The 27,922-nt window shown below is 43.7% G+C and overlaps 1 protein-coding gene across 1 annotated transcript in view; it reads right to left on the bottom strand.

Annotated features, from left to right (window-relative positions):
* Stacl (SH3 and cysteine-rich domain-containing protein) overlaps positions 1 to 27,922 on the bottom strand; it is an 852,472-nt gene that overhangs the window by 214,744 nt on the left and 609,806 nt on the right. The window contains exon 8 of the mRNA XM_080273553.1: positions 15,340 to 15,451. Coding sequence (XP_080129679.1) covers positions 15,340 to 15,451 — 112 coding nt within the window. The remainder of the gene's footprint in view (positions 1 to 15,339; positions 15,452 to 27,922) is intronic.

Raw genomic sequence — 27,922 nt, 5'->3', positions numbered from 1 at the left:
GTCTGTCCTTCCCTCCACCCTACCCTCCTTTCCTCCATAACGCCCCCCTTCTTTCCCTCCACCCTACCCCCCTTTCCTCCATAACGTCCCCCTTCTTTCCCTCCACCCTACCCCCCTTTCCTCCATATCGTCCCCCTTCTTTCCCTCCACCTTGCACCCCTTTCCTCCACAACCCCTTTCTTTTCCTCCACCCAGCCCTCTTCTTTTCTCCATCTTTCCTCCCTCTTCCCTCCATCTTGCCCAAGTTTTCCCCTCCATTCTGCTCCCTTCCTTCCTCCCTCCATCTTGCCTCAGTTTTTCTCTCCACCCTGATTTTTTCGCCTCCCTTCCACCCTCTGCCTCCTCCACTTTTTCCTAAATTCTCCGTCTCCTCCTCCGCTCGTCTTATCCCAGATCCCTCGACACGTTTTTTCCTACATTTCATCTTCCTATCTCTCTCTCTCTCTCTCTTCTCTCCGACATCTGCCAGTACCTCCCGTTTCTTTGCACCATAAATCACGTCTTTGCTCGCTTGGCATGGTTGGCCGTTCATGTTTGGTTGTCTGTGTTTGGTTGTCCTTATCTGGTTGTCCTTGTTTGGTTGTCCTTATCTGGTTGTCCGTGTTTGATTTCCTTGTTTGGTTGTCTGTGTTTGATTGTCTTTGTGGTCGTGTGTGATCCTGTTTGGTTGTCCGATTGTGTGTGCCTGGATGTGTTCTGGGCTTGTGTTTGGTTCTGTGTTTGGCTGTTTTATCATCATCATCATCATCATCATCATTATTACCATCATTATTACCATCATCATCACCATTATCATTATCATCATCATCACCATCATCATCATTTTTATCTCCATCATCATTATAACTATCCCAACCGAGAGATAAATTAGATAGCAACCCATTTATCGTCCCTGTCAGTGGTATTTGTGTAATGTCTTTTTTGTGAGTGTTAAGCGATGAATAATTGCCCACTCTTTCATCCATAAATGTGCACTTCTTTACCTGTAAGCGTGTCCTCTACGGTGATAAATTAGTCAGCAATCAGCATCTCATTTAACATTGCGGTCAGGTGTATATATTAAAGTTTTTGTGGCTGTAATGTCTGTAATGAACTTAACGTGTACTCTGGCCTACAGCTGTACTTTTTCACCTGTGACTGTGTACTTAACGGTGACAAATTACTGGTCCATTTATCGTTTCTGTCAGTGGTATTTGTGTAATGTCGTTTTAATAGCTTGTAGGTATGTAATGAAGCTTCTGTCAACAAGGTACGGGTCATTATTTCTATTTACCCAACGATATGATGATCATTTTTTATATTCCTATGATCAGAGTATTATATTTGGCTTATGTCTTTCGTGATTTAGATGTTACTGTCAAATGATTACTTTTAACAAAATTAGGATAGATCTTTCGTGACTGACGGGGTTTATGAAGGCTGTACTTTACCTCCTTCTATTATAGATAAAAAGAAAAAAAAAACTTGCTTGGTGGTAGCACTAAAAGGATTAAACTTTCAGCTTCATCCCGTCATGTCCTTACTCAACTACCTTTTGGCTCTTCGTGATCCATAAAATTATGCAGGCTCCCCTCATCCCTGGCCCCCAACTACTCTCCGTAACTACTGTCCTGTATTCTACTGTCTCATAACTTTCCTGGTCCTTAACTACTTACCCTCCTGACTTCCCAGGTCCATAACTACTTTCCCATCATTTTTTAGTCCCTCCGTCCCATCACTTTCTGGACCCTAACTACTGTCCCCTATCTTTCGTGGTCCCTACTACTTCCCTAACTACTGTTTCATTATTCCCCTGATCCTTACCAACTACATCCCCCTTCAAGTATGCATTCCCGAAAAGGATTATACCTTATGCCCGATGAATTTATATTCTGATTATAGAGAATATGCATGTGCAGCTGTTTTTTTCTTTTTTGTATTATCAAAGGAATCATCCATCTATGAATTATTATCCTAAGATGACTCAAAGCTATCGAAAACAAAGCCAAAATCTTAAATAGGTTAATGCGTTTCTCAGATAGTTCGACATCTCCTCAGGGTATTCACCAAACCCGAGAAAGACAATCGACTCCCCAACTGTACTGTACTATCGATATACAAAATCGTTGGTAAGACATGTCTGGACGCAAAGGACCTTAATATGAGTCGAAGCACTCGTAGGAGGTTTATATTTTTAATATAGGGCCTATCCACACATTGTCTTTATTTTATTACTTTCTTTACCTGTTATCAACATCGAGGAGCTAGGAGAACCAAGTCTAGATGGCAGAGAACCGTAATACATAATGAAACTCTCCCCGACGACTCACGAGTAGGCATTATTTCGGGGTACAGGACATAATCAGTTTTTTCCTGTTTATTATCGATACCACGAAATAGGCAAGAGGACGCGCTTAGACGGCAAAAGACCCTAATACATGATGAAGCTGTCTTGGGATCCTATTGATGTCCCCGGCTCAGTTACTTCTGCAGGAGGCCGCCACACTGGAGAGGTGGCGGGGTGGAAGGAGAATGGCTGGGAGGGCAGGTATGTTGGCAAGGCATGGACTGGGACAGCGTTCTCGTTGGCTGTTAACCTCTTCAGCTTGATGTCGTATATATTCTCATTTCTTCTGGCTACCTCCAGATTTTCTTCAAATCAGGAGAGACTATTCAAACTGGCGATGTCAGAAATGATCTTCGCTAACCCCTTCGCTTTAAGAAGCCTTCACTATAAGTGAAACTTCGGAAATATTAATAAAGGAGTTTGGTGAATTACTTAGAATCGTTGCCCACATCGCTGCAAGGATGAAATTTTTATCAGTCTCCATTTCGCTGGTATTATTATTATTATTCTCGCCTCAGAATCTCGCAACGATTCCAGGAGAACCGGAGACTGCGCAAGGAATCTAAAGGGCCCACGTTAAGTATCCTGGCATGGGCCAATGCTGATAGAAAACAATCTAAATCTAACCAACGGGGTCAAGGTTATTTTATGAAACAGTAGCAGGAGACTAGGGACTGCCCGGAGGACAGCAGACGAAACTTGGGGGATCGATTCCAGGAATCTAAAGGGCCCAGGTTATATATCCTGCCATGGGTTATTGCTGATAGAAATAAAAAATCCAGATCTCCCCAGTGGGGTCAAGGTCTTTGTAAGAAGCAGTAGCTGGAGACGGGTGACTCTATACGAAACTTGGCGGACCGATTCCTAAGAGTTTATTTCTTTTTATTATTAGCCTCCGTCTACTACAATTGGAGACTATTGTTTTCGCTGGTATTATTAGCCTCCACCTACTACATAGGTGGGGATTTTTGTTTTCGCTGGTGTTATTATTAGTTCCCACCTAATACGTAGGTTGAGACTATTGTTTTTGCTGGTATTATTATTATTCCGGCTTCAGAGTCTGGTGACGATTCCAGGAGAACCGCAGACTACTCAAGGAATCTGAAGGGCTCAGGTTATGTGTCCTGGCATGGTCCATTGCTGATAGAAAAAAAAAATCCAAATCCTTTATACGCAATGGAAGAGCATGTCAGAAAGTGTCATATCAGTATTATGTTCTAAACGAAATAAGCTGGTCGTGCCTACTGGAGTTTTCAGTGGGACCTGCGTAAGGAATCTGAATTGTCCAGGTTATGTGTCCTGGTATTGGCCATGCCTGATGGGAAAAAAATCCAGATCTCCCCAATGGGGTCAAGGTCACTGCAAGAAACAGTAGGTGAATACCAGTGAATGTCCGTAGGACAGTTACAATGTTCTAATTGATTTCTGCTACCATCAGACAATTTTGTTAAGGATAGCTATCTCGCAGTGAAGAGGTTGTAACTCTAAACCCTTCTCCTCCAGCCTCTCTCACTCTCTCCCAAGCCTAGTTTAGCCCTGAAGAGGAAGGGCAAGAGGCTGGGACAGGTCTAGACATATTACAGACGTGAGCAAGGCTGGTATCGATCGGGTAAAGTCATATCCAGGTAAGACATTCACAAGACCCAGGTAGCAACGTCAGAAGGTGCTGGTAGGTATTGTCGTTTTAATTAACCTTAAGCTTGCCTATATTTCTGTTTGCTGCTTATTTCACGTACCCCAGTGGCAGAATAAAACAACACTATGGCTCTACGTCCTTTTCATTGCACGTTTTCATGACTAGCATCATATTCTAGTGTAAATCTATTTGTACAACTTAGCATTCAAGACGGAGAGAGAATAATTTTTGGCCATAGAGTAAAAAGAATAGAGGCAAGTAAGGGGATTCGCTAGCATTTCCTTCCTACACCTGTCCCAAGTAGAGTAAATCCTTTGGTGGCAACAAGAATAAGCTACAAAGGATGCCTCCCGGATACAAGGGGTTAATAATCTCATCTACATTATTTATGCAGAATGTTATCAGTAAATACAAGGCAACATGCATACCTACTAAGGGAAAATAAATCGCCAGGGAAAATATGCTAGATTGCCTCCTAAGCCAACGAAAATACGGCTTAGAGGCAGACCGAATGCTAGTAAAAACAGGAGGGTCTCTTTAGCACTCCTTTCTTTGTTATTTCTATTTCCATATGTTACCTCAGTTATAATTACATGATTCTGCCTCGGTATTGTTTTTTGCTGTGAATCTCTGTTTACTTTTGACCTACATTACATTCCGATCATACAAGGCAATAATAACATGTGATGTATAAGAAAAGAGTTGATGTTGAAATTCATGAGACTAGTTTGTTGAAAGAGGGGAATGGAAGTTGTTAAGTTAGAAGTTTGTGTGTGTGTGTGTGTGTGTGTGTGTGTGTGTGTGTGTGTGTGTGTGTGTGTGTGTGTGTGTGTGTAATTCACCGGGTAATTCACCGGGTCGGTCAGGATCACTTGATGGTCGTGATCGTCAGCTTTTACCTTCCCGGAAAGGAGCTGAGAGCTCATATAGTGTGTGTGTGTGTGTGTGTGTGTGTGTACGCCATCGCTGATGCTAGAGAGGGACGAACTTACGTGGTGGTACCTACATAGCCGAGTGGCTCCACCGTCTGGTTATACACTCATCCCTCACCTCCCTCCCTGTACCCCGAAAGAGGCACCTCTCGTCCTAGGTAAGTTAATGAAGGCTATATCAAGTTCCCCAGATGGTGGAAATCCCTCCCAAGCATGATAACGTCGCCCAAAGATAGTAAGAACAAATGACGCAAGACGTCCCCGGGGTGAAGGGGTTAACTACCACTTGACCCAGGCCAGATATCTGTTAACTTACGATCGATTCAGTTTTAGTGATATTTGTTTTTGAAGGAAGGACAAGGAGAGGATGATGATGAAGATGAAGACGATTTTACACACACACACACACACACACACACACATATATATATATATATATATATATATATATATATATATATATATATCAGAGAGAGAGAGAGAGGGAGAGAACAGTAATAAGGATGGTAGCAAGTCGTTGCATGACAATCCTATGATCCGTATTACAGTGTATGAAAGTGAAGCTTGTACTCTGTCTTAAGTAAACAAGTACACAGTGAGAAAAGTAAAAATAAGTTATTTGGATAGGAACATGTGGAGTTACATGGAGGCAGACAGACAAACGAAGTTACGGAGTGCTGTGAACCTGATGTGCTTGAAAGCACTGAGATGGTTCATTGGTATGGAGATAATGAAGAATGGGATATTATGACCCTCAGCAGCGTTGCCCTTCATACTAGGGCTCTTCCACAACGGGATCACCCTCTGTTCTGGGGTTCTCCTGCTGCAGGGTCGTCCTCTGTTCCGTGGCCCATCCAAAGCGGGGTCGCCCTCCTTTCCGGGTCTTTCCTGCAGCGAGGTTGCCTTACGTTGTGGGACTCTTCCTCAGTGGGGTCTTTATCTGTCCCGGGGTGGTTGGTGGTGGGGAGGTGTAAGAATTTCTCTCAGAGGTTCGGCTGCCATCATATTTGGAAATAATATACGGCATGACAGCTTCTACTGAGATGAACGGTCCCCACACAGCGATTGGTGCATTATTGTCAGAAGGAACATCGAATTTTATGCCATACCGTTCCCATACATGGGCTTAATTTATATCCTTTGGACCTACTACGAGCCCACGCTTCTTCCCACCAACAAATACCAATATTTCTTTTACCTGACCTGTGCTTGCCACAGGGTTACCTGTGGGTGGGGTGGTGAGGACAGCATTAGGGGTCTAGGAACCAACGGTGGGGGTCATGGGTACAGCGGTGGGGGTAGCAGTTTTTCTATACTGCGTGGTGTTCTCTCTCGCTTTATCCTGCCGGTTTTGGCTGAAAGACCTGGTGGGCGGGAGAGAGTTTTCTTCCTTGCTTTCCTTCTTTTATTCTAGTAGTTTAGTGGGAGTTGCCTAACATGGGCCCGCTGGCTTACTGCAGTTATCCTCAATTCTCCTGTTCTTATGCATTTCCTCCTCCGATTGCATTTTTATTACCTCTTGTCCCCTCAACACGAGTTCCGTCACCAGCGCACTCAATGCCCCCTTCGTCGTCCCCACCTGCGCTTTCAGTACCTCTTGTCCTCTGCTTTCATCCTACACGAAAACATACACCTCCTCGTTTTTTAGAAGGAAATCAAATGCCGCTGCTAATTCTTCCATACGGTCCACCTTCATATCGTTATGTCTTACTCCGAGCAACGACGCAGAGAGAAAAAGGGGATTGTTACTAAATTTAAGATATTCACCAGAAACTTACAGTATTATAATAGTCTCTCTCTCTCTCTCTCTCTCTCTCTCTCTCTCTCTTACGCACGTGACCCATTACCTTTTCTCACTCCATTACTCATGTAAAAGGGATTTGACAGACAGTGATGGGTGCAGAAAAGGAATGCACGAGAGATTTAGAGAGAGAGAGAGAGAGAGAAAGGGAGGGATACCAAGAGAATAAGGAAAGAGAGAGGGTGTGAGTGATATGAGTGGGTGATGAAAACTGAAAAAGTGTGAGCGACAGAGAGTAAGAATGTGAGCGAGTGAAGAAAGGTGAGAGAGTGAGGGTGAGAGAGTGAGGCTGAGTGAGGAAGCGGTATAGAGAGCAGCTGGGTAAAAGTAGAGAGAAAGAGAGAAAGTAGAGAAACAGAGGAAGAGAGTAGATTGAGGGGAAAGTGAGAGTAAGTGAGAGAGTAGAGAGAGAGGAAGGTACACCGCGTCACTAGACCAATCAATAATGGAGAGAGAGAGAGAGAGAGAGAGAGAGAGAGAGAGAGAGAGTTAGAATGATACACAGAGTACACAGAACTTGCTGTCCAAAGTGAGCTAGCTTTAAGAATCACCTCTTCGGTCCGATGATGCATTTTATTGTTATTTTTGCTATCTCCAAACGGATTTATTCAGTTAGCCTTCATTAATCCCTTCACTGCCAGAGATTTTCCCTGAGCTGAAGTAAATCGCCCCGGGGATTACAAGACTAAGCAAATAAGTATATGAACGCATTCAAGGGATTTAAATACGGTGACGCTGTAGTCCTTTTACACTAACCTGTCCCAGATTTTCGTCCTATTACACTAACTTATCCCAGACTTTCCTCCTTTTATACTAACTTGTCACATATTTTAGTCCTTTTACACCACCTTGTCCAAAATTTCCGTCCTTTTGCACTAACTTGGCCCAAATTTTCGTCTTTTTGCACTAACTTGGCCGAGATCTTCGTCCTTATTCAGGCTGCCTCACATAGCCTAGTAGCAGACAAAGCCAATACTGAAGCTTTACAATCATTCCAAAGCACTTCTTCATGATTAGCACCATATTCGAGAGCTAATATTTTGTTAAAACCTAGCATGCAGATGGAACGAGGGCAATTTTAGGCAAAGTTAGAGTTAATTGAGCATAGTTATTATCCATTCTGGCTATCTCTTTCACTCAGCACAAGACGGTTCCCTCTAAATGCAGGGATTTAACTTCAAGGAATCCGCTTTTGTTACTCATGCAATCTCCAGACGACTTATTAAGATTAGGAAAGAACATTTTGAACTGGAGGGATTGAATCATGCTTTAATTAACCCCTTCACTACAAGAGCTCCTTGAAGTGCCGAGGAAAATCGTCTGGTAGTGGCAAGCATAAAGTGAAATACGCGTCACGTGACTGAAAGGGTTAATACGACCTCCTGTAACACCTTCAGTGCGATGACGATTATTCAGCTTCTCTCTACCCCCAAGCAGTTGTATTGGACTTTGGAAGAACTTATCATAGTGAAATTATAATATGAAAGAATACTTAATAACAACCAAGGAGAAATGCCAGCAGGAAATTCTGATGGAGCGACAAAGAGTACTGCAAAGAATAAAACTATTGGGGTAATAAGTTCCTCGCGACCTTACCGGGCCGCTCAACACTTGCTCCTGTGAAGATGAATGAATCCTCAGGGAAATGCCCCGCCACATTTTCCGCGTACGTATTATGTAACAGCAATGGAGACAATTATTAGGGGTCAAAGCACCCCTTCAGAAAATTTTAATCGACGTGAAATTGAGGGTGTCTCATCTGGAACCCATTTCCAACCATCCTGCCAAGTTTCTTCAAAATTCTGTTTCTAGTTTTGGCTGCGCTACACACACACACACACACACACACACACACACACACACACACACACACACACACACACACACACACACACACACACACACACACACAGGATTATAGTATGTAAGAACTTTCATGCATTTTCTCTCATTTTTCTTTTTTTAAGTTTCATCAATCAATAATAATATTATCTCCTTTTTCTAGTATTAGGTAATTTGATTATACGTTTTTACCAGGAATGAAGTTAACGAAATTCTCTCAGAAATCAGGCTTTTGCATTTCGAAGAGACAGATAACAGACAGATAGATTTAACGATATACAATATATATATATATATATATATATATATATATATATATATATATATATATATATATATATATATATATATATATATATATATATATATATATATATATATATATATATATATATATATATATATATATATATATATATATTAGTGTGCTCGTGCGCAAGCTCGTATTGTGTGTAACAATGATCAGTGTAGTGGTGGAAGCAACAGCATTCTCCAGCTAAACTCCACTTAACGATCCATCTCCACTCCCTACACGCTCTCTCTCTCTCTCTCTCTCTCTCTCTCTCTTTCTTTCTCTCTCTCAGCTGACCTTGGTCGTCTATCTCCCCTTTACCTCCTTCCTTCTCTTCCTCCTTCTCACCTTTCCTTCCCTTCGCCCCTTCACCCTTCCGTCCGTTAGTAGGTTGTGGCGACCATCATCCACTCGCAAGATATAGTGCTGCCTATTTCTCCCCTCACCACTATAATTTTTTTTTCTGTGTGTGCCTTGCTCCCTTCCTGTTTCTCCCATCCTTTCTCTTACTTTTTATTACTCTCCTTTCCATTTGAGGTGGCTCTACACTGAGTTATATGATCAATGGTGTCTTGTAACCCAGGAAGCCATTTACAACACTGGGTGATAACCAAATAACTGGGTGATGTGGAGCCTCCTATAGTACCCCTGCAAACTAAGTGAAGCCAAACTTCCACACTCGTACCATTATCTTGCTGTGGTGAGATGCTGTCTAACGCAAGGGAACAATGGTTCACTGTAAGGGACGGTCCTGCGGGGGAGGTTGCTTGCATTCAGTTGATGTGTCTGTTCGGCCTGACAGACCCTTATTACTCAACATGAACAACAACCTCTTCCCTCACCTTCTTCTCCTACCCTCTGCATCTTTCCCTTTGTCTCTTTCCCTCCTTTTCTTGCTACCAACCCCCATTACCAACCCTCCTTTGTTTCTTCCCTTCATCCCCATTCCTCCTCATCACCCAGTTCCCCCTTTTTCATTTTGCCCCCATTCGTTTTCTCTCTTTCAGCAGTCCTTTCCCGTCCCTTCACCTCCTCCCTTTTTCCCTTCCTTCACTTCCCTTAGTCTTCTTCCCCTGCCTCTCCTCCTCACCCTATATGAATGCCTTCTCTTCCGGGGTCTCCTTCTCTTGGTTTCCTGTCTGTCTCCTGTCTGTCTGTTTCGCTTTTTCCCCTGTCTCCTATCTTTCTTTCTTCTCCTGTCTTCTGCCTCGATCTCCTGTCTTCTCCCTAGTTCTCCTGTCTCCTTATGTTGCTTCCTGTCTGTCTGTATTGTAGTCTGTTTTTCTTGTTCTTTGTCTTCTCTCCTGTTGTTCCATGTGCTTGTCCTCGTTTCCTGTCTGATTCTATTGGTTTCTTATTTGTTTGTGTTTATTTCTTGCCTGCATATTTCCCTTCGTCTCCTGTCTGTCTATGATGTTCTCCTGTTTAATTCTTGATCTCTTGTCTGTTTGCGTCTCCCGTCTGTCTGTGTCTCCTGCCTGTTTATCTCCTTTGGTCTCCTGTCCCCCTTTCCCAACGAGATTACCTATTTTTTTTCCCTCTTGTACTCCCCTCATCTCCCCCACATATGCCCCACTAACCGTCCCACCCATCCTCTGCCCCCTTTCTCCTGTCCCCCTCCCCGTCTCTCCCTAGCCCCCCCTTGCTACCCACGCACGCATGTCGCTACAAATGTCGCTGCGTTAAAGGTGAAATCACTGAAATTTGCTGCATAAACTAGTTGTCAGAATAGCAACACACCCGCAAGATTGTAACCTGAATATATATATATATATATATATATATATATATATATATATATATATATATATATATATATATATATATATATATATATATATATATATATACTAGTATATATTCGGCGTTCTGTGCCATTATATTTTTGTTTATATTAGAAAACATATTAACATTTGTAGTGCAAGCTAATCATCACAATGGTAGGTACTGTTCGTAAACTGATTTCTAATGTAGACGAGTTGAATTTTCACCTCCAGCTCGAGTTGGAATTGCTCTATGCATTTCTTATTTATATGGATGACATAAAACTTTGCCGAAGTCTTCCCTTACAGCCACACGAGGCAATGTTTTTTTCCTTAGCTGTCCTTGACCCAGTTTCACAAATTTGCCATCATTTCTGTCATAGCCATTACCTGTTTTTGCAAAGAGAACACGATAAGGGGAGCTTCTGCATTTTATTTTCCTTGTCCTTCCTGCAATAACAACTCGTATTTTCGACGCGGAACTGATCGTTGGCTTGTGAATCTATTTTCGTATTTCACGTCGCTGTTTCTAACTTCAGCTGCACTTTCTTGCCCGGAACGCTCTTTATCTCTCCCTTGTGTGGTATGTATTAGTATTAATTTCTTTCAGACTTCATGCCGAGGTAACGCGGGCAGGAATACTATCATGTCAATAAAAATGTCCACTTATTCTCTGCGTGACGAAAGATGAAGAGTTAAATGGAAGGGAGTGGGAGGTTATAACAACTGTACCCCTATATTAGCCTACTCTATACTGTAACAATGAGCAAGTTTCATGAATCTGTCTGTAGGTATAATGATGATGATGATGATGATGATAGTGGTGGTGGTGACGGTGGTGATGATGATGATGAGGGTGGTGGTGGTGATGATGATGAGGGTGGTGATGATGATTATGATGATAAGGGTGATGATGATGCAAGACAGGTGAAATTTTCCTCCCAATCGGTCACCCTGGATGCATCACTGGGACAAAGCATACCGGGGGGAGAGAGAGAGAGAGAGAAAGAGAGACTCCAGTCTATCCTCTCTTGTTTGTTTATTGTTTTGCTCCATTTTTGCCCGGAGTATCTCATGGGTAACTGCGAATAACACATGATATATAGTGCAAGGAACCGTAGATTATGCCCTAAGTTCCGCTCTAAAAGATGTTTAAGAGCGACCCTTACAAAGAAGACTGGAAAAGTCACTGAGCATGTACAAGACACAACGACGCTTCTCACTACCATTTTTTTTTTTTTATATATACAAACCTCACACTGCCACACAACATGCACAGTTTAGTCCACACTTCACACTACCTCACTTTATACACACTTTACGCTGCCACACCTCAAACACCTCTCACACTGAAACACCTCACTACAATTCACTGTAGCTCACTTTACACAAACCTGACACTGCCACACCTCAAACACATCTCACACTGCAGAACATCACCCCTTCCAGTCACATCACATTCTGCCACGTTTCCTGTCTCCTAGTGTACAATGATTTTTCGTATGCTCTGCACATTACTATAGCAAGTTTTGCGAAAATGAGATGACTTCTGGTGGATCTAAGGGTGTCTGACATGACTAAAATTCTCTAAAAAAAATCACGTTCGAAAAATGAAGATATAACGATGACAAGTAACTGTCTGAAGGAAACAACAGGAAAGCAATGTAAGAAAACCAATAGACCGTGATAACGTGCACCTTCCAAACTTTACCTGCCATAGCTAAAACTTCATCTTTCAAGAAATTTCAAGTGGAACTGACGCAGAGATGAAAATGGTGCTATAAAAACAAGAAACATATAGCTGGGAAAGTGTAAGAATGAAATAAAATAAGCAAGAAAAACTAAAACTTGGAAAATAATGCAAGATACACAGCAAAACAATGAAACAAGCATACAATGAAAGAGAAAGGAAAAACAATAAAACACTGTAAAGAAAACAAGCGAGAATATAAATAACAGGATAACAATGTAAGAAAAATAATGTAACAAGCCGGTAGGCGACGATGGCCAGCTATACTTTATGTGGGCCGTTACGATTCAGCCAGTACATACAAAGGAGAACTCTTACCTGGTTAAAGTCTAAAAATACCATCTCTCACCTCTCTCTGGACACAAACTAAACCATCAGACAACAGAAATAACTCGATAGTTGCAGAAACACAATAAACATAAAAAAATGTGAAAAACAAATATTTTATGACACCTCCCACATTATGTACTGATTTTTTTTTCGGACTACACCTATCTAGTCATTTCAAACCATTTCAGCATCATCGAAATTTTTTAGGGAGTGAAAATATGGATTTTTTTTAATTGCATTTTTTTTTTTTTCGCTCCTCTGTTTAGTTTTCACTGGCGTGCACGCAGTCATTTTGCGAAACTTTTCACTCTTCATTGCGGAGCACGGAATGGGTTTGGGAAGCTAAAAATTGCATTGCCTGGTGCGTCAGACGTTTCTCTTTAATTTGATATAGAAAAAAATCGATATTCGAAATGTGAAAAAAATGATGCCTGGCCCGGCCACTGGGTCCCGATAATTTCCTGACCCACGGCCACAGAGGGGCTAAGTGGGCCGTTGCTAGGCAACGCGTGATTGCCTAGCAACCAAAATCTTGCGGACACAACTAGGTCATAGGCTGGTCATTGTGTCTAGCTTTGGTCAGAACTGGTTAATGCTGATAGGTAGAAATGCTTGCTGCAATTAAACAGGAAAGAAAGAAAGAATTCAAGAAAGGAAATGCTACTAACAATAAGGGCAGCATGGAGATGGCCAATAAAATGTAAGGATAAACAGGTCAACAGCATAAGAAAAACGGCAGACCATATATATATATATATATATATATATTCCATACAGACATGACGATTTGGACATAAAAGGGGGAACTATGCAAGAAAAGCAGAAATATAATTGAAAAAGGCAGGAAAACAATGAAAGAACAAAGTAAGAAAACAGAAACCGTTTAATGGAACAGGAAGGGAAAGCAATGAAATAAGAACAGAAAGGAAAATAGCGTAAAAATGAACCAAAAATGGAAAAATAAGAAAACCAGAATAAAACAATGTAAGAAAAACAGCACAAGTCCTCGGGTCATAATGAGCACCTGGCCCGCAATAAGACAAACAAAAGAACATCAATAAACCTCCCACACACTCATTTTTGGATTTCCTGGAGAGAGAGAGAGAGAGAGAGAGAGAGAGAGATTGATTTAAGAGAGTGGTTGAGAGCGTGGGGCGTACGAGTGATGATGATAATAAGTGGTTGTAGGAGGAAGGGTACGTAATCAGACATAAGAATATAACAGAAGAGGTCAACTTCAATAGGCCGGTTGATCCATGGTAAGCAGCTCCTACAAGGGTGTTAATATTCCACGAGAATAAGACAAGGATAGCAAAGAGGAGAGCAAGGTGGTGTCATTAAAGCAGGTTCATATTCCTCTAACCCCTCTAAGCATCGAGTACACCCTTTTAATTTTGTTTTTGCTGAAGGAGACGTGGACCGAGAGCAAGGAGGAGTGACAGAGGAGGTTCAGATTTCTTTATATGGAGTTACGTAATATGGGGGATGAGATTTTGATGAAGGGAGTGTTTTTGGACAGGATGGCTTGGAAGAGGAGGACCCGGAACAAGGTGGAGGGATGAAGTAGGCTTGTATTCCTTTTCAGAGTTCAGTATGCCTCTTAGATATGAGCGAGAGAGAGAGAAAGAGAGAAAGAGAGAGAGAGATTGACTAAGAGAGTGTATTAAAGTGGGATGGCTGGAATGAAGGAGAGGTAGACGAACAACAACAAGGCGGAGGGATGGTGGTGTAGGAAATGATGAGAGGCTGGTGGAGTGTTGAGGCAGGAGGAATCGTTAGTGAGGAGGGAAGGATTCTGTGGCCATTCCATTACAGGATGAGACGCCTGGATCTGTCTTTCTGTCATTTATCTACATCAGTATATCTACCTGCCTACCTCCCTACCTACTTACCAACCTACCTTCTTACCTCTATATCTATCATCAGTCAAGTAAAGATTTCGCTATTTATCTGTCTGTCTATCTATATGTCTATTTAGCGATCGATCAATCAATCCATCTGTCTAAATATCAGTTTACCTACCTAACCAATGTCTCTGTCTCTGTCTGTCTGTCTGTCTGTCTCTGTCTGTCTGTCTGTCTGTCTCTCTCTCTCTCTCTCTCTCTCTCTCTCTCTCTCTCTCTCTCTCTTTCAATCCCATTAAAAAGTCCACACGATCTTATATACCATTTTCTCCCTCTTATTACTCTTATTCTCTGCAAGAACAATTCATCCTCCATTTCAGCAGTATTTCTTTCCTTTGTTTTCCCCAGAGAGTTATTTCCTTTAGTAAATGCAGTCCTGTCCCCGTGACCTGACTGAACAGAAGTGAACTTGGGCCAGTAAGAGATTGAAATGTTTCATGATGATGTATTTCCTGCAAGAACACATTTCCCTCTGATATTCCCTGTCTCCTCCTTGCAGTAACGTTAATTCATGTTCAGCAATCCATTCTCCCTCGTAACAACCCTCCCCCTCTCGCAACAACGATCGCATCACGCTACAGTACCTATGACCTACCTGCAAAGAAGATTCCGAAGCACTTCATTCTGGATTTAGTTTTTAATTCACAGAAACACCTTTGTCCCCTCTTGCAAAACTTAATTTCCCCTGCGAGAATCTAGCTCCCCTCGTAAAATCCTATTTCCCCCTCACATCTCCCTCATAACAACAGTCCAATTAACCTACCTGTGACCTGACGGCGGAGAGGTGAACCTGGGCGACTAGAAGGTCGAAGCGCTTCATGCTGATGTCCTCCTGAAGCTCGTTGGCCTTGTTGAAGACGGACGACTCGAGGCTCCTGAAATGGGACACGAGAGGGGTAAGGCTTTTGTCTTTTAATGTGTCCTAATCGCAGAAAAGATTTGGTATTTACTTCTTGTTCATTAGTAGCCATCCTACATACGACACATCATTAGCGAGCACTTCGACAAAACTACCCACCGTCCATACTGAATACGTGTGACGGTATGAGAGTGATGGTATTGGCAGGGATGTTTTTACGGCATGTCAGTCGACCTGCTGGAAGATCAGTCAGCTCTTTTAGCGAAATCTAAATAATTAAAAAGTTCTCTGTCCCGGCTTCTGATTGAACTCGTGTTATCTCGAACGGCAAGTCGCTTTTTTGACCACTTGACAAGCAATGGCGAGGGGAACGTGGTTAAAAATTTGTGAAGAGAGGGGAAGTAGAGGGATATTATTTACCCTTTCAGCTCGTGGACGTTTTTTAAAGCTGTATTCTTGTTGCCTCCAGACGATTTCCCTAACATCAGGATGGATTTTTCGAACTGGAGGGGTTAGATACAGTCATCAGGAATTACCTCTCCACTTGGGGGCTCTTAAGCTGACAAAAATCTACTGAAATAACAAAGATGAATGAAAAACGTCGTGATGGTAGTGAAGGGGTGAGGAAGATATGGGTATACAGAGGGGAGGACGTGAGGGTATACAGAGGGGAGAATGTGAGGGTATTGAGTTAGATGAGCGGCTATGGTAAGGGGAAAGGGGGTGAAAATGAGGGTAGAGGGGGTAGGAGAGGGGAAAGAGAAGGATGAGAGAAAAAGGAGGAAGGGATAAGAGAACGGGAAAGGGAAAGGGGGGAGGAGAGGGAAAAAGAGAGGGGAGAAAGGAAAGAGGAGGGAATAAAGAAAAGAAAAGGGACGTAGGGAGAGGTGGGAAGGGTGTAGGGAAGAGGGGAAAGAGGAGGGGAGAGGGGAAAAAGGGGGAGAGAGGGAAGGGAAGGGGGATGAGGAAAGGGTAGGGGGAGAAAGTAAAGAGAAGAGAAGCGAAAGAGAAGAAAAAGAGGAGGGAGATGGAAGACATAAGGGGAGAGGGGAATGTGAAGAAGAAAAAGAAGAGGAGAGGGGAGAGAGGAGGAGGAGAAGAGAGAAGGGGTGGGGAGAGAGGAAGGGAGGGGAAAAACGGAGGCAGAGGGGAATGACGTAACAGTATTTTGCTAGTTAAGGAGGGTCAGAGGCCATGGTGAGGGGAGAGGGGTGGAAATGAGGGGAGAAGGAGGGGGAATGAAAGAAGAAGGGGGGAGGAAATGAGGGGAGAAGGAGGGGGAATGAAAGAAGAAGGGGGGAGGAAATGAGGGGAGAAGGAGGGGGAATGAAAGAAGAAGGGGGGAGGAAATGAGGGGAGAAGGAGGGGGAATGAAAGAAGAAGGGGGGAGGAAATGAGGGAAGAAAGGGTGATAATGAAGGAAGAACAGGTGAAAAGTAAGTCACAGGAGTAAAAATAAGGGAGAAAAGATGGAAATAAGGGGAGAAATTAGAAATGAGGTGAGAGGGGTGGAAATGAGGGGAGAGGGGTGGAAATGAGGGGAGAGGGGTGGAAATGAGAGGAGAGGGGTGGAAATGAGGGGAGAGGGGTGGAAATGAGGGGAGAGGGGTGGAAATGAGGGGAGAGGGGTGGAAATGAGAGGAGAGGGGTGGAAATGAAAGAAGAAAGGATGAAAATGAATAGAGAAGAGCTAGGAATTTGGGGAGAAGGGTGGAAATGAGGGGAGAAGGGATGAAAATGAGAGAAGGGTTGACAATTAGGGCGGAGGGGTGGAAACGAGGGAAGAGAGGTGGAAATGAATGAAGATGGTGTAAAAATGCATGGAAAAGGGTGCACATGGAAGGAAAGAACTGTGAGTGAGTGAGTGAAGAGGGTGTGGAAATGAAAGAAGAGAAGGTGGAGGTGAGGGATGGGGACAGAGGGCGTGAATATGAGGGGAAGGGATAAAGAGGAAGGGAGGAGGAGAGGGGAGGGATAGGGAAGAGAAGAGGGAAGGGGAGAGGGGATGGTAATGAGGGGCAGAGAGGGTGGTGATGGGGAGAAGAAATGAAAATGGGGGACAGAGATGGTGGAAATGAAGGCTGAGGGGAACGGGGCGGCCAGAGGGGACGTAAGGATGGCATGCAGGGGCAGGTGAAATGTACGGCGAGGGGAAAGGATGCTAAAAAGGACGAGTAGAGGGGAAATGTGGTGAGAATAGAGGAGAGGAGAAAGAAGAGAAGGGAAAAGATGAAGGTAAAGACAAGGGTGAAAGAAGAGGGGAGAGGGGAAGAGAGATAGAAGGGACAGAGGGAAGAAGAAAGGGAGAGATGAAAGGAAAATGAGAGGCGGGTGGGAGGGAAAAACCAAAAGGGAAAGTAGAAGTGAAGGGAAAGGAAAGACAGAAGGGGAAAGATGAACAGGATGAGGATGGAGAAGAGGAGGAGAAAAGGTGAAGAGGGATGAAGTGGAGAAGAGAGAAGAGGGGAAAGAAGGGAAGACGAGAGAGAGAGAGAGAGAGAGAGAGAGAGAGAGAGAGAGAGAGGAAAGTGAAGAGAGGCGGGGAGAGAGAGGAGTAGAAATGGGTAAGAGAGAAAAAAAAGGAGGGGACGAAGGAAGGTTAACGAGAGAAGAGAGATGGGAGCAGAAGGGAGAAAAAGAGGGATACTGGAGAGAAGAAAGGAAGAAAGTGGTGAGAGAGTAAGGAAGTGGAGAAAGAGGAGAGAGAGAGAGGAAGAGGGAGGGAAAAGGAAAGAGGAGGGGAGAGATGGGAAATAATGGACAAGTGGGGAAAGGGGAAAGGGGGGTAGAATGAAAGGAAATATGGAGACAGAGGGGAGAGAAAAGGGGAGAAAGTAGGGTGGAAGGGAAGAAAGAGGGGAGAGAGGAGGGGAGAGGGACATAAGGGTAGTTAAATAGGACAGGTGAGGGGCTGTAGTGAGGGGAGAGGGAATAAATAAGAGGGTAGAGGGGAAAGACGAGGCGTATTTGGGTAGATGAGCCAGATGAGAGACTATGGTGAGGGGAGAGGCGGCATAAATGAGGGGAGAGAGAGAGAGAGAGAGAGAGAGAGAGAGAGTTAAAGGGAATGTAGGAGATGCAATAGAGATGAAATACGCTTTTTCATTTAGTCATTACAAAAATCACTACCTGGGGAGGCATGTGTGTGTGTGTGTGTGTGTGTGTGTGTGTGTGTGTGTGTGTGTGTGTGTGTGTGTGTGTGTGTGTGTGTGTGTGTGTGTGTGAGAAATATACACGTTGAATCATAGAGGAACACAAATCATTCTCCCAATGCCTCTCCCTCATACATGAATATTCTGGCACACACACACACACACACACACACACACACACACACACACACACACACACACACACACTTAACGCTCATTCAAACTGACACATACCCAAAGAAGTATGAAACAGGAAACACACACAGCACCATTAACAATACAATACAATCCTAGACGCTGAACCCCCGAGTCAAGCAAGGTATTCTGTCACTTTATTCTTGCTGCCTCTAGACGATTTTATTCATCTCAGGGGGTTTGTAGTGAGGGAGGAGGAGAAAGCTGTGTCTAAACCCCTCTGCTTCGAAGAGTTTGTCCAAAATTTAATAAATCAACAAAGGAGGAAGAAAGAATGGACTAAAGAACACGTCATTGCAGTGAGGAGATAGAGATTAAATAGTGCAGTAAAATTAGACCCAATTAACCCATACTGTCCGAGGAGGTAATTATAACATTATTCTTGCTGTTCCCCACACTAATTGCTTTCATTTTAGGAGAAACCTTTTGCTGTAAGGGGGTTAAAGAAGGCTATCTCTACCCCTCCCCCCAAGTTCAAAGTCTCTCTCTCTCTCTCTCTCTCTCTCTCTCTCTCTTAGCCCGAATAAAGTCACCCTGATCTAGGACGAACGAGCATAGCGTCCTCGTCGTGAAAAGTTTACATAAAATCCGTAATAAACGATGGGTAAAGAAATGTTTAAAAAGAACGTGAAAAAAACAGGAGTGAAACCTTAATGAGATGAATAAATTAATAGGCTCCCCAGTTTCCGGCAGCTCAGACCTTCGCCGCGTGGCAAATATTATTCTCGCCTCTGGAAAAAAATTAAAAAAAACTGAGGACAGCAAGAAAAACACACAGCCAGAATGAAACATAAAAGGACTGTATACTCGACCGCCTCGATATGGTCACTCCAATTGATCGCTGATTCTTGCTACTTCCGGACGATTTTATTCAGCCCGAGAGAGGCTTTTCGGTGGGATGGATTACATATACCCATCACTTACCCCTTCATTGCAAAACCCGTCCCTTAGGCTGAATAAAATCGTCTGTTACAAGCAAGAATAATAATAACAAAGGGACGTCACTGGGTGCAAAGGAAGGCATAACCCCAATTACGTGACGGTAACATCTCCAGCAGGTGACAAAGAGGGAACCTTTATGGCCTCCCCGTAACGCTGCTAACTGCACTCTAGAATGTGGTATGCAGGCTAATCAGACTTAAGCCCCACAGAACGTTTCTAGCCTCTCTGCTGACTGCACTCTGTAATGTGGGATGCAGGCTAGTTCAATCTCATAACCATCAGCTCTCCATAACTGCCTGGTAAAAAGTAAGGCCTTGATTTACCATTTTGTGATTTAGAGGGAAGGTGGAGATAAAGGGCAGGAGGGAAAGGGGGGGATAAAGAGGGACGGGGGGAGAGAGAGGGAAAAGGGGACAGAGAAGGAGAGGGGGATAGACAGAGAGAGAGAGAGAGAGAGAGAGAGAGAGAGGAAGTTAGGGAAGGAGAGGGGGACTGAGAGGGAGAGGAATATAGAGAGGACAGGGTAGGCAGGAAAAGAGAAAAAAAGGGGAGAGATGGGAAAGGAAGAGTAGGAAAAGAAACGGGGATGGGGAGGGAGAGAAGAGAATGGGGAAAAGACAAAGGAGGGAGAGGTAAAGGGCAGGCGAAGTCAGAGAGAAGGGGAAAAGTCAGGGGAGGAATACGAGAAAAGAGAGGGGGAACGTGGAGGAAGGGGGGAGGAAGAAGAGGAAAAACTGGGGAGGGGAAGGGAGAGGGAGAGGGCAGGGACTAGCAGAAGGGAGGAGAAGTTGGGAGGGATGGGGAAACAGAGAGGAGGAGGAAGAATAGAGGAGGGGAAGACGAGAGGAGGGAGAAAGGGAAAAAAAACTAGAGGGGAAGGGGAACGGGAAAGAGATGGCAAGTCGGATAAAGTGAAAGAAGGAGAGGCGGGTAAAGTGAAGGGGGAGGGAAGGAGAGGGGAGAGGGGAAAAAGAGAGGAAAAAAGGTAAGACAGACGAGGGGAAGACAGAGAGGAGGATGAAGAGGGGAGGGTAGAAAAGGGGAAAGGCAGGGGGGAGAGGAAACATGAAACTCAGGTGAAGATGAGAGGACGCTTCTCACAACTCGATTTCTAAACAGAGAATATTTGATTTGAAGACCAGTTTTGGGCATGAGTGAGTGTGAATGGAAGGTGGAGGGGACGATCGAGAGGGAGGGGGAGGGAGTGGGAGAGGAAGAGGAAGAGGGAAAGGGAGAGGGAGAGGAAGTGGGAGGGGGAAAGGGAGAGGGAGAGTGAGAGGGAGAAGGAGAGAGAAAGAAAGAGGGAGGGGGAAAAGGAAAGATAAAGGGAGGGAGATAGGGAGAGAGAATGGGAACTTGGTACTGGAATTCTGATTGGAATTGGAAGCGAGATACAAATAGACAGATAGTAGATAGACAGACAGACAGATAGGCAGGTATGTATGTGTGTGTGTGTGTGTGTGTGTGTGTATATAAATATATATATATATATATATATATATATATATATATATATATATATATATATATATATATATATATATATATATATATATATAAGAGAGAGAGAGAGAGAGAGAGAGAGAGACTGCGAGTGTGGAGTTGATAGCAAGAGAAATATTCTTTTCATTAATCAAACCAATAAGTAATACGATTATGAGGAATGTAACAAATGAATTAATTCTGGTAACAAATTACCTGTTAAGACTGTGGGGTTCCTAAATGCTCAATAAAGCTGTCAGAATTAACAAAAATAAATTACCAAGGTTTAGCATCTCCGAAAATGTGTTACACAGATTATTCGTGATTCACAAACTGCATAGGGTTTATATTTGCTCAATAATTTCGTCCAAAAATAAGTGGAAGCAAGCATCCATGTCCTGCCATCGCCATGAGAGGGTTACACAGAGAAAAATGTACCATTATAGGTATGCTTATCACAGTGAAAGGCCTTAATACCAGCTCAGTGCGGCGCAGTGTTACATTTGAAGCACAGGGCGAAGAGCTCTGAAAGGCTACATTGTACGACCCCATTCAGTAGCCAGTGTGTTGTGTTGTTTTGTATCACTGACTATATCTGCATAATGCATCATCAGACATAGTGTTGTAATTTTCACATCTAACTCACACACACACACACACACAGTACGTGGAGAAGATGGAGACTGAGCCACTGACTAGGGGGAGGGGAAGACCGAGGATGAGATGGAGGGATAGAGGGAAGAGGTATGTGAGAATGGGGGGTGCGAGCTGGATAAGGTAGCCTGATGGCAGAGAACAGGGTGACTGAAGGCGTCTGGCGATAGGTAACCTAGATATATCAAAACGTAAAGATAAATATTGCCCAGATCTCAATTCTTCAAACACAGGTGTCTCTGTACCCTCCCTTTAGGTGACTGTACTGTATTCACTAGGTGCCTGGGGGACAAGTGGTTAGAACTCCCCAGTCGGAGTGACGGTCCTCCATAGGTACCATCCCCAAGAGGTGAATGGAGGATTTTCGATCATCATATTGTTGATCACACGCAGTCTGTCTTGCTGGGCAGACATCAACTACAGGCAAGCAACCGCCCCAGGAGGGCTGTCCCGTGCAGTGAATCGATATTCCTCTGTGAGTGACAGCGCCTGGCCACAACAAGGCGCGGGGAAAAGTGTGAAGGTTTGGTTCATGGGAGACATGGCATTTGCGTCTATCTACCCAGTTAACAGATCACTTCTTGATCTGGTTAAATGGTTACCACCCAGTGTTATAATGGGTTCCTGGGTTACAGGAATCCATCACACATCACTCAGTGTAGAGCCACATGAAGTGGGAAGACTGACTGATTAACCTAAATAAAAACTGGCGGTATAACTGGCGGGGTAGAGTGGAAAGAAGAGTAATAATTATTGACAGGAAGGAATGAGAGAAATAAAAAGAGGAGAGCAGACACAGATTAAGAATGAGATAGGTGAAGGAAGAATTAGGCAGCACTACACCCCATGAGTGGATGACGATTGGCACCACCTACCATTTTTCGATCACGTAATCCTACCGAAGGAAGTAGACTGATATCCTCCCTAAAATGTACTGAACTACGGTAGCCTAGCCTGGGGTCTCTACACCTCCACAGGGGTAAAATGAAATTGGCTGTTAACGTTTCACTCTGTTATTCACCGCTCAGTTTCATCTGCTATTATCTTGTAAATATTTCTTTCCCCTTGACAATTTCAATAAACTTTAGAGAAATATTTAGTTATGAAGGGACTAGATATAGCCTTCATTAATCTTCAGAACAAAGATATCCCGAGCTTAATAAAACAGTCTGGCAGTAGAATAACCTTATAAAGACGACCTCGGGCTGAAAGGGTTAGGTGGTCAGCACCTGCTAGTTTCTGTCCAGATTAACCACTTTGGTTCGATTAAGTCTTCTATAATTCCTACATGGGATTTTTGCTAACTACTGAGACTTTTCGTAGCGAAGGAATCAACAGAGCTGATTTCCAAACCCTTCTTACACATATTAACCTGTATTCTTCGCTGTTCTTTACCCATTCCTGCTTGGAATTCTTCTTAATCCTGTATTATTCCCATCGCTCTGTACCCTGTATCCAATACCCTTCCCAACCTATATCCTTCTCTCTTCTGTATCCTGTATCATTCGCTCCACTGTGCCCTTCTTTCTTTCTTCTGTATCCTGTCTCTTCGCTTTCCTGTACCGCCTTTCCCAAGTCAGCATCCTTCTCTATCCTACCTCTATACTACCCAGGGAGGCAGGACTCAATAGAACTTATCCTTTTCGATTAAGGAGGCTGCATACATCTTCCTTACTAATATAATTTTGCGTACCGTATCTCAATATCGTCGTCTGTGTTAAGCGCACAGTCACGTCGGTAACGAAAAACCATGAATAATATACAAGAGTGTATTAAGGTGACATGTGCAAAGTAAATCGATGAGGAAGAGGTGCAAGAAAACCTCCAAAGCTGCAGGACGAGACAGACGGAGGGAGTGAGGGGGATCGACACCAACAGGACCCCCAGGACAAATGACGTGCGGGGCGGGACAAATGAACCGTGAGGCCAGGAGGAGGAGTGGCCCGCCCGAACTGAATAGCAAGCAGGGCAAGGTGGGCCGGGGTAGGGTAGGGGAAGGTAGGGGAGTTTAGAGCAGGGTAGGTTAGGGCAGATACGGTACAGCAGGGTTAGGTAAGTTCATTAGGGTAGGCTGGAGATAGGTACGTTTATTAAGATATGGAAGGGTTCGAGATAGGTAGGCTGGTTAGGAAGTAGTATTGTTGAGTACTGTACGGTAGGGAGGGGAGAGGAAGGTACGGCAGGCCAGGGCAGGTTAGCGTAGTGTAGAACAGGGCAGGGCAGCTATGTTTAGTGCAGGACAAGATGGGGCAGTGAAGTGTAGGGCAGGGCAAGGGATTGTGAGTTGAATAGGACACGTTAAGACCAGGAAGTTTAGAGCAGGGTAGGGTATGGTAGGGTAAAGAAGTTCTGGATAGAGCAAGGAAGTTTAGGGCAGAGCATGGCGGGGAGGAAGGCTTAGGTAGGCCAGAGCAGTGGATGGAAGTTGAGGGCAGGGCAAGGCGGGGCAAGGCAGGGCAAGGTTAAGCAAGGCAAAGCGGCATTTAGATGTTGCGTAAAGTCCATGAATGCCTCGTCGTGTCCAGTATTATGCAGGAATACCTTACTTATGAATATCTTTAGTATGACATCGTCCTTATATATTTAAGGTGTAAGTTCTATGAAAGTCTTTCCATATTCAGTATTTTACCTGCAGATACGGTGCTTTTTATCCTTGTGGCGACGAGACACTACCGTAACTATCTCATTCCTGCTATTGCCTGACGATTTTATTCAGTTCAGGGAGCCCTCTCTTCGTGCAATGGAGAAGACAGTGCTATGTCTAAATTTCCGTTACGGTTATCGAATACTTAGGCTAATGGACTTTCTTGTGAATATATAGGAATCATTAGTCTCATTAGTCTCAACACACACGCACACACACACACACACACACACACACACATATATATATATATATATATATATATATATATATATATATATATATATATATATATATATATATATGTATGTATGTCTTGCTTTTTACTAAATTTTTATATGCATTTAAAAACGTCATTGCTAATACCATTTAAATTATTTTCCATAAAAAACATCAAGAATATGGTGGATATCATGTACACAAACCCGGCGCCAAAAACCTTGGCCTCAAGCAATCTCTTACCTCATGTAGTTTTTCTTAACAATTTTTGCTGCCTCCAGACGATTTTATTCATTATCGGAAAGCCATCTTGTACTATTTTTTGAAGACTTTATCGAATCCCTCGAGTTCGTAAAATCTCTGGTAAAAAAAAAAAAAATCGTTTGCAGCAAGGACGAAAGAATTATACAGTACAGTAAGTTACCGTTCTGTAGAGGCAAAAAAAAAATGGAGAACGTACTTATGATATTTGGAATGTATTAAACCTTTTAGGATGAGAGATCTCTCCTCTACGTATCCAGACCCTAGCAGGGAAGGCACATCATACTTGTCAGTCCACACCACCTCATAATTCACTACTTTGCATCCAGACCGCCACTATGCACACCGCCAATACCAAATCCCGTGCCCCATATCCACAGCGCCACTCCCCACATTCCTACCCACATCCCTGCTCAATCGAACCATATCAACATCCTTACTCCTACCCACACCACTCTTACTCTCACCCTCATCCTTTACTGGCACCAACACCATCCACATCCCTACTCCTTTACCCACAATACGAACGCCAACAGCACCACTAACTACCCCTTCTCTGCCACCCCTCCCCAAAACCCACACCCCTACTCCTATCCACACTCAAACTCCTATTCCCCTACCTACACCCTCACATCCTGCTTACACCTTCACTACTCACATCCCTGTCCATCTCCCCACACCATAACTATACGTACATGTTTCTCTTTCACTCTCCTTACCACTCACCCTTACCTTCGTCCCCTACACAGACCATCACTACACACTTCCCTACCTTCCTACCCACACCACAACTACAGATACGTCAGCTGCCCCCTATCCTACACTCCTACTTTCCCACACTCATACCCCGCTACCCATATCATCACTACTAACAGTCTTACTCCATACTTACACTCTTGTTTTCTAACCCATGTTACAGTTACGAATTAAACAACCGCTATCCACACCACATCTACCAACACCACCACTATCCCTACCCACGCTCCTTCCCACACCACCTCTACTATCATCCCTATGCCTATTCCAGTCTCGTTTTCCTCCCCACCACTACGACCCACAGTCCCCCCTCCCTCCCCACACCATCCCCTTACCTCCAGCACACTCCCAAACCCTCAGCTTCATCATCATCTCACTCCACCCCCAAAATTAACTCCATTTAAACCCTCCCAACCCGAACCATCAATGTTTATACCCGAGTCTTATCATCGGCACCCGAGCGACAAACCACCGAGGGGGCTGGGGGGTGGGGGAGAGCTCCATTTCTGAGGGGCTTAATTAAATTCTTCCACACGACAACAGCATTTTTGAGCTTATTAGAGAGTTATATTTACTCTGGTTACACGAAGTTTTTCAGATTTTTTTTTTGAAGGGGAATGAGTCGTTCGGAAAGTTTAATGTGGGTTTGGTGAGGGCTGGGCTGATGGAAACGTTTTACTTTTTCTTCTTGATTACAGATTTTTTAGTGCCTTTCGCCATACTTCTCCTTATTTTTTTCCTGCCGTCTGGAACTATTGTTAAGTGTAGTTAGTTAAAGACGCTCTCACTCCGTCTGTCTGTTTGTCTGTCTGTCCCCCCCCCCTCTCTCTCTCTCTCTCTCTCTCCTTTTGCACCATGTTTCAAGAATCAGTGCCTTTTAAATATCCTGTTCACCTCGCCAATCGCTTCACCTCCTTGCCACACCACCTTCCCTTCCTTATTTTCCAGCTTACCCCTCCCTCCACCCCCAACTCAGCTCGTGCATGTAAGAAATGGGGTTTGATTCTCTGCCCGGTCAGACTCATGGACAAAGTTTGTTTCCACCTTGTGCCTATTCACCTAGCAATATAGTTGGGAACCTGGGTGTAATGTCGACTACTGTGGCTCGTGTTCTAGGGGAAGACTGTGCCTTAGTAAGTGCTGGATTTGCCTTAATGACTTCCCTGCAGTCGATAGGCACTAGTCCACAGCCCATTCCTTCTTTCTCCTTCACCATCCTCCCCTCCTCACACTCCAAGACCAGTCAACTTCACCATTCTTTTTTCTTCTCAATACCATCGTCCTTTATCTCGATCCATACCGTACCTTTACATCTCTCTCTCTCTCTCTCTCTCTCTCTCCAGTTTTATGCCTTCCTCTTTCCTCAGCGACACGGAGTAGGCCATTAAGCGTTAGTTACCCCCCGATTCTCATTTTCTATAACCTTTATCTCTTGCAATTTCCTCTCACTAATTCCTCCGCTCGATTTTTGCCTTCCCCTCATTAAGGGACTTTTCTCTCTCTATTTTCTTTCTTTTCTTTATTATCTCTTTGTCTTTAGTAATTATCTCTACCTCTCTTTAATACGATGTTGGCTTCTTTCAATTCTTGCTGCTTCTAAAAAAAGAAAAAAAAAAAGAAAGATGAATGGTTGGATGGATGGACTGATGAAGATGGCTAAGTACAGACAGACAAATACTCAGCCATATGTAGATAGACATATATAGATGCACAAATTGGCTGACAGACATAAACAGAAAACAGACAGACAAGAAGATAGATAGACAGATAGATACAGATAGACTGATTAATAGATAGATGGATAAATAGATAGATACTTAATTAGACAAACAGACAGCGTGACAAATAGATAAAAAATGAACAGTCTAGTGAGCACCGATAGACCGACAGACACACAGCCGGACAGACTGATAGATAACTTCCCTTGAAAGTTATCTCTCTCTCTCTTAATTAAAACCCTTTTCGAAGTTTGTCTTGCTCTTTCCTCAGTGTTTCGGCCACTCGATTCAGCCCTCTCCTTGAATTAGCTCTCTCTCTCTCTCTCTCAAGTCTGAAGTTCCTACCAAATTCTCTCCACGGTTCACCATTCTCAGATCCCTTCTTTTCTCCACATCATCTCCTCTTCTCGCTCCATCTTCCTTTTCGATTGATTCTGCTCCTCGATCCATCTCTATCCTTGATC

This window comes from Coenobita brevimanus, chromosome 55 (assembly GCF_032717465.1).
Source record: "Coenobita brevimanus isolate Jiangsu-jjx chromosome 55, ASM3271746v2, whole genome shotgun sequence".
Lineage (NCBI taxonomy): Eukaryota > Metazoa > Arthropoda > Malacostraca > Decapoda > Coenobitidae > Coenobita > Coenobita brevimanus.
This window is presented reverse-complemented; position numbering and strand designations above follow the sequence as displayed.